Source organism: Salvia hispanica, chromosome 4 (genome assembly GCF_023119035.1).
Source record: "Salvia hispanica cultivar TCC Black 2014 chromosome 4, UniMelb_Shisp_WGS_1.0, whole genome shotgun sequence".
Lineage (NCBI taxonomy): Eukaryota > Viridiplantae > Streptophyta > Magnoliopsida > Lamiales > Lamiaceae > Salvia > Salvia hispanica.
The window spans coordinates 9,957,670-9,965,970 of record NC_062968.1 but is presented as its reverse complement, the minus strand read 5'-3'; the positions used below and the strand labels follow the sequence as shown (position 1 = coordinate 9,965,970).

General features: G+C 35.9%; 1 protein-coding gene across 1 annotated transcript; it reads left to right on the top strand.

Annotated features, from left to right (window-relative positions):
* Positions 1 to 239: 239 nt before the first annotated feature.
* On the top strand, positions 240 to 1,525 carry LOC125223618 (NADH-ubiquinone oxidoreductase chain 2-like; the record flags this gene model as incomplete). The annotated part of the gene is made up of 1 exon (XM_048126835.1): positions 240 to 1,525. A coding segment is annotated over one exon (558 nt), but the record flags the coding sequence as incomplete, so codon positions are not given.
* Positions 1,526 to 8,301: the final 6,776 nt, after the last annotated feature.

Genomic DNA, 8,301 nt, shown 5'->3' with positions numbered 1-8,301 from the left:
AATATGGACATGAATTGTGATTTTGACAACAAAAATAGACCAAATAAAGGCCTTAAAATAGTGCAAAATCCGAGCGTATTAAATGTAGATTTATCAGTAAACTCATGGTTACTGAATATCTTTAGTCGGTACCATTGATACGCTCGGATTTTGCACTGTTTTAAGGCCATTATTTGGTCCGTTTGAGTGTCAAAGTTGTATTACATGTCCATTATTTGTATATTTTTATCTATTCTAATATTTCACGTCTTTCTATTTATGGTTCTTATGGAGCTACATTGCAACAAATCTTCTTTTTCTGCAGCATTGCTTCTATGATCTTAGGAGCACTGGCCGCCATGGCCCAAACGAAAGTCAAAAGACTTCTAGCTCATAGTTCAATTGGACATGTAGGTTATATTCGTATTGGTTTCTCATGTGGAACCATAGAAGGAATTCAATCACTACTAATTGGTATCTTTATTTATGCATCAATGACGATAGATGCATTCGCCATAGTTTCAGCATTACGGCAAACCCGTGTCAAATATATAGCGGATTTGGGCGCTCTAGCCAAAACGAATCCTATTTTGGCTATTACCTTCTCCATTACTATGTTCTCATACGTAGGAATACCCCCGTTAGCCGGCTTTTATAGCAAATTCTATTTGTTTTTCGCCGCTTTGGGTTGTGGGGCTGACTTACTAGCCCTAGTGGGAGTAGTGACTAGCGTTATAGGTCGTTGGGCGGCCGGAAGGTTGCCACGAGTAAGTCAGTTTGGGGGACCGAAGGCAGTTCTCCGTGCACCGGACACGTAGCTTACCGAATCAGTTGCGACACGGATGGGAATGCATGCTACGAAAGATAGGGTCGAGTCTGATACATCAACCGTCTACTCAATATCCTTGTACGAGTCCACAATCAGTACACGAGATGAACCTTGGTTTGGTGAATTGAAGTTGGCCTTAAGTGTAATAGGACTCCCAGTTACTGCGCGCGATCGTATACTGAGGTGCTCCCCGCCGGTTGTTGGAACGACGCGAGCCGGGCCGGGTCTCGATTCAGAAAGATGAAGGGCCCGAAAGTCTAAATAGGGGGTTAGAAATTCCCCATCTCATTGGGGGCGGAAAACGAATCGACATCTCGAGGTTTATAACCTACCTTTTCTATTTTAGTTGGGAAAGAACGGCGAAGTCCATCCGAACCGTCCAATGAAGAATAAGAGGAGAGCAAAGCGCCAATTGCGCGCGAAGCGCATGCGGAACGGAGAAAAAGAAGTGTGGAGGAGAAGCAGCCGAGCTCATTCCCTTCGCTTACTGGGCCCAAAGCTGTGCAGTCTTTCCTCGCCAAATCAAGGATTTGGGGCTTCTTGCTACGCTACAACAGAAATCCATTTTAATTAGTAATATATATAAATAGAAATATAGATCCATCCATCTATCCTATCCGATTTAGATATCTAAAAAAGAATCGATTTCATTCAACGTTTGATTCAAAGAACTGTGCTTAGCCCCCCTGCTCATGAAAGGGCTCCGCTGCAATGGATGGCAGAAGTATATTATTACATTGTATTTGCTTGTGCATTTATAAGATGTTTCTTAAACATTTAAATGTATAAGAAGCAAACAAAGTCTAAGTCTTTTGCTTAGTAGACTGGTTGTGGGCGTCGTCCACTTTAAGGTAACACAGTCGGTTCTAAGCAATGTTTGCAAAAGAAAAAGAAGAATTTCATAACCCAGATAGGCTTAGACTACCTATCGCGAAAGGTTGTAATGTCAGTCTCATTATTTCTAAGACTTATTGAAATAAGACGACATTGGTGTGGTATAGCACTGAATGGATCTAACGGCAAGACGTGTTTTTATGCTATCTACTGAAAGACTAGGTCTTGATAGAAATACTATTTCTTAATCTACATAGGTTAGCATTAAGCATACAAAGTATTGATTATGCAATACTTTGACTTATCAAATGGTACGGGTTTCGCAACCCAATAATCCTGCTATATTGGTAGTGGTGATTAATATCTAGGAGTGTTAGGATTGCTATTATGTTGAATCATGCGCGAGGTGAGTCTCGTTTGATAATGTCCCCAAGAGGAGCTTGAACAAGGTTTTATTATTCGGAAATTGGCTAGTTGGAATTTAATTATTCCATGAATAATAAATAAATGTTTCTTACTAATTCCATTCTTGGAATAAATAAGTTTTGATTAATTAAGTCTATAGCAGAAATTAATTAATTAATGAAAATTTATATCTTAAGCGCGGGAAATAAATAATAAACAAAACGAAAACCCGGATTATTCGTAATTTCGGATTTGGATGGGCAGTGGTTGCTCGTAATATTCAAATATAAGCTTATATTAAATTGTGGGTTCAATTTAATTAGTAAAAAGCTAATTGGGTGAGGCCATATCCAAAATCTTCCATAAATCTCTGACTGGGCCCAATAAGAACTTAATATAAATAGTGAATAAATGAGACAGATGACATAATTATTATTCTTCTGAAATTTTCGTCTCTTCTCCTTTTGAAGGTGGACGAAATTTTCTAATTTTTCTCCTCCGTGAGTTTTTCAGCTCTCCTCCGTGAGAAAGTTTTGTCTTCTTTATTCGAGTCCTAGTATTTTGATAAGATCAGCTCACCCTGGTATCGAGATACAGTTCGGGAACCAGTTAGAATATCCGTGGTCTAGTATTGAAGATCATCACGTGGAGAAGGCGCAAGCAATCTACGATTCTTGGAGAATCAAAATTGGTAACCCTAAACCGTAGAAATCATGTTTTAGGATTTATATTCTTTAAGCATGAATTATTTGCGTTGTAGCATGCAATTATATGTATAACATGTTAATTGATTAATCGCATAATCGGTCAAATAGATTCTTATCTAATTTATTTGTTTTGTACAAGTCTTCCGTTGTGCAAGGGGCATAAAACCCATCACTTTCTACTGATGCAGTGGCAACAGGTAAGATCAATGTCAACTTAACTAATAAATAAACAATTGAAAAAACTTCATGTTTCCTTGTAGAAACCATCTTTTGAGCAAAACCAATGATTCCTACTATTTGTGAAAATATAAATCATACACAAAAAAGATAAAGTTTATCTTATACTTCCCAACTTAAAAAGAATAAAGAGTAACCAAAATATACAATCCGCTCAAATCTTAAAAATTGTCATTACAAACAATTAGTTAATAAATAACAGTGGGACTCACACTTACAAATCAAATAATATAAAACATTAACACATACACATCAAATAAAGAATTGGGGTTCAAAGAATTCCAACGACGAAACCGCCATAGCCATTGTAATTACGTAAATTATCTTCTTTTGCCCCCTTTTGATTTTATCTGTACCGATTTAAAGCTTGGATATGATCATTTATGCCTCAATTACATAATTATTGCAGCCAAACAAAAACAACATAGCTTGATTTAGAGCTTGAATATGATCATTTAGGCCTCAATTTACATAATTATTGCATCCAAACAAAGAAACAACATAACTAGAAAAATCAATTGAATTATATTTGAGTTTTGAAATAACCTAGTTTTAGATATCCGGATTTCAGATTACAGACTTAAGGTGGCAGAAGGAGAAATCTAAATTAAGGGGAAACGATTCATATAAATTTTGCTGAAAGCTATCTTTAACACCCCTAGGTGTTTTTAAGAATTGGTGGGGGACCATGGACCCCCTAGCCCTACCCTCCGCCTCTGCCTCCTCCCTCCCTACTTCATAACCTAATTCTTCCACCATTATTGGAGATTGAAGCAAGGCAAGAGGAGCATGAAGTCTTCAAGATTCAATCTTGGGTTTTGTTTGTTTATTTCATGTCTCGTACTTTAATTATTGTTCTATTTCATCTGTCTATGGATTGCTAAACAATAGAATTTTGAGGTTTGATAGCAATTGATTTTTTTTTTGTAGTTCTTTTTATGTTTAATGTTCAGAACTCATTGCACTTGATTTTTCTTGAGCTTTTGCTCGACTAATTGGTCGTTACCTTGATTATTGTCAATCTCTAATCGGTGATAATTTTTATTGGTTTATCTTATGTGTTCATATAATAATTATCACATGAGTATTGATGCATGATAGGAATCTTTATACAGTCTTGCCGTCTGAGTATAGAGTCTCGACTCTAGAGTATAGACAAAGCGTACAGGACAATCTTTCAAACTAGAAACAAAATCTCTATATATAACAGCACAAAAACAAATCGCAATAATTCAATTCAATAAGCTCTATTTTGACAGATCTGTGCCTGAAAGAAAAAAGAGCACAATGGCTCAATATTTTCTGCTTTTTTTTCTTGCCAAAGAAAAAACTGTCGGAGCATACAAGACGCAGAGCAAGGTGAAGCAGGATGGATGGAACCCGGCGAAGCAAGTGGTGGAGCGACGAGCAGGGCCGTAGGCGTGGCGGCGAGGTACGGCGAGTTCGGCCGATTGAGAGGGAGAGTGGAGGCGCCGATTGGGAGATAGAGGTAGGAGGTAGCAGGTTGGAAGGAAACCAGCGAAGCGGGCGGTGGAGCGTGGCGGCGTGGTGACTAGGAGAGAGAGAGAGAGAGAGGAGCGCCGACTGCGAGAGAGAGGGAGACGGCTTTTCATGTAGGGTTTAGTTTCTAGGGTAATTCATGTTTTATTTGGGATTTACTACTATTTTACTGTCATTAATTTATTAATTTATGTATTCAAAAATTGGATTGCAGTGTACGAATTTACTTTACTAAATTACCTGGATTCAAAAAATTCAGAATCTGAATATATACATATTTTAAATTAAAATTCAGAATATGTGGTAATATAAATATATTAATTAAGTAAATATAATTTACAAAAAAAAAATATACTTCAGCTGTTTCAACTAAATTGGGGAAAACTTTTTAAAAAAGATTAAGAAATGGAATCAAAGAGTAGGAGGAAGAACTGAAGACGAAAAGCAGGAGACGTGTAGACTTGTGAATTGGATTACGTGGGTCCCGCATATTTGTGATAGCCAGTGAATTTTTAATAAGATTGTAATTGTACAATCTTTACTAATATAAAGATTTTAACAATTGGTTTTTTACTAAATCAGTTAGTGACTGTATATAGTACACTGAGAAATTTATCTCTCTATCTTTTATTTCTCTTAAAGTCATGAATCATAGCAGAAATTATCAAATATACATATTTTTAATGGACATATGGAGTATATATATTTAATAAGATGTTACTATACAAATGAGATATGTTTTATTTTAATTAACATATTTTTTTGAAATGGAAACATAATTATTTCTACTGTATCGTACTATGTCTTACTTTATTTTATTTAACCACTCAACTCATAAAATAAAAACGTACTATAAAATCTTTTGCCGAATATAAAATGCTTCACTTAAAGTGAGAAGGGAGAAGTACAATTTTTTAAAGAGTAAAGGCCAAAATTGGTCCTGAACATATACTCATTTTACGATTTTGGTCCTAAACATTATCTTTTGAATTTTGTGGTCCTGAACATATGAAAATTTGATCATTTTGGTCATCCGTCAACATTTCCGTTAAAAACTAATGGTCAACGGATTTAATCCCAATTTTGACCAAATTAATCTTTTAATACTGATTTTTTAATCCCTAATTAATTTCCTAATTATTTTTACATTTCAACTTCATCTTCCTCCTCCTCCCAAAACCCCCACCCGTTTGGAGAGCTTTACTTTCTCCAAAGATCCGTTTATCACCTAATTTGGAAACGACAAATTCAACCGATTTCTCCCCTCTCTGTTTTGCAAGAACTATCATCGGCTCACCAGATTCTACAGCCCAAGCAGAAAATCACACAAATTTCCCCCAAAAAACAACACCTCTTTTCCATCGTTAACGCCTCCAAACGCAGCACCACAAGGTCCAAGGTCAATGGAGATGGCTGGGGGGACGACGGCGGATGTGCGGCGGTGTACTGCTGCTGTCCGTGTGGGATGCTGAATCTGGGTGCTGCCGGTGTACAAGGTGCTGAAGAAGGGAATTCTGCGCTAGGGTTTGAGAGGAAGAGGAAGGAAGAAGATGAAAGATGAGAGGAAGGAAGAAGATGAAATTGAAGTGTAAAAATAATTACGGAATTAATTAGGGATTAAAAAACCAATATTAAAAGTTTAATTTGGTCAAAATCGGGATTAAACCCGTTGACCGTTAGTTTTTAACGGAAATGTTGACGGGGGACTAAAATGATCAAATTTCCATATGTTTAGGATCAAAAAATTCAAAAGATAATGTTTAGGACCAAAATCGTAAAATGACCATATGTTCAGGACCAATTTTGACATTTACTCTTTATTAAACTGCACATAATGATATTAGGTTTTGTATCGATTGAATTATTTATAATTTGTATTCATTAAGTGAAAATCATATGGCATGTGCATAGCACAGGTGTTAATACTAGTAGTGGTAAAAGTTGAGTCGAATGAACATAGAACTAATTAGAATAACTAAAGAGTTAGTGAAATCATTATCCTTGAAATTCCTCTATTTGCCTATTATATGTTACTTGTTTTTATGCTTTGTTTCTTTTACTTTATTTATTTAGTTTCATAATTTTAAACCCAAAACTCTATACATGATAGCCAGTTACAATTCTATTCCTTGTGGTACTGACCTTTAGCTATACTGTTTGTACCTTGCACACTTGCAAGTAGTTATAGTGCTAATAAAAAGTGCACCATGTTTTTGGCGTCGTTGTCAGGGAATATTATTGCTTTTAAGTTGATATTGTAAAAAGGTTGATAAGACTAATTTAGAGTGCAATATGATTTGATTTTATTTTTGTTTTTCTTTTATTTTTCTTGGTACTTGGGAAAATCAAGGAGAACATCAATGGGTGACTCAATTTATTTTAAACACAAATATACCCGCAAGTGTACGAGACTACTATAGCAAATAGTGAGCAAGAGTATCGAATCCACAGAGACAATGAGTGTTAACCTAAGTACCACGTGTTAGAGTTTGTATACTAGAAATCACCTTTCGAGTGATTGAATACTATTAAAACTCTCATTTTATTTTCCAAATGAATAAACAGATTATTTTTGTCATAATGTTGTTATATTTTTCATTTAATGGATGTTAATTGCATATTTAAATGTATAAGTAATTTAACAAAGTCTAAGTCTTTGTTTTAGTAGACCGGTTGTGGGCGTCGTCCACTTTAAGGTAACACGGTCAGTTCTAAACAAAGAAAAAGAATAATTTCACAACCTAGATAGGCTTAGACTACCTATCGTGAAAGGTTGCAATGTCAGTCCGATTATTTCTAAGCCTTACTGAAATAAGATGACGTTGGTGTGGTATAGCACTTGAATGGATCTAACAACGAGACAGTCTTTATGCTATCTACTGAAAGACAAGGTCTCGTAAATTATTTCTCAATCAATGTACGTTAGCATTGAGCATACGGTATTGATTATGCACTACTTTGACTTACCAAATGGTGCGGGTTTTTCGCAACCCAATAAGCCTGGTATATTGGGGAGTGGTGATTAATATCTAGCGGTGCTAGGATTGCTATTATGTTGAATCGTGCGCGAGGTGAGTCTCGTTTGATAACATCCTCAAGAGAAGCTTGAAATAAGGTTTTATTATTCGGAACCTAGCTAGTTGGAGTTAATTACTCTATGAATAATAAATAAGATTTTCTTGCTGAGTCCTCTCTTGGAATAAATAAGATATTAATTAATTAAGTCCATAGCAGGCAATAATTAATTAATGGATGTTTCTATCTTAAGCGCGGGAAATATATATAAAGTATTGGAAACCCGAAGTACTTGTATTTTCGGATTTGGATGGGGAGTGCAATATTACTTCGTAGTGGCTGCTCGTAATATTCCAATTTTAAGCTTATATTAAATTGGGTTTAATTTAATTAGTAAAAAGCTAATTGGAGGAGCCCATATCCAAAGCCTTCCATAGATCCCTGTCTGGGCCCAATATGTGACTTATTATAAATAGGAGAATAAAGGAGACAGAAAATACACTTAATTTTCTCTTAAAATTTTCGGCCCTCTCTATTCCTAGTAGAGGTCGAATTTTTCTCCTCCGTGGGAAAGGATTTCTGTCTTCTCTATTTAAGTCCTAGTGCGCTGGTGAGATCAGCCCACCTGATATCGGGCCACAGTCCGGGAACCAGTCAGAAGATCCGTGGTTTTGTACTGAAAATCTTCACGAGGAGAAGGCGCTAGCCATCTTCGATTCTTTGGAGAATCATCAAGGTATAATGGCTAAACCTTAGAACAACATGTTTTAGGTTTCTATTAATTTAAAGCATGTT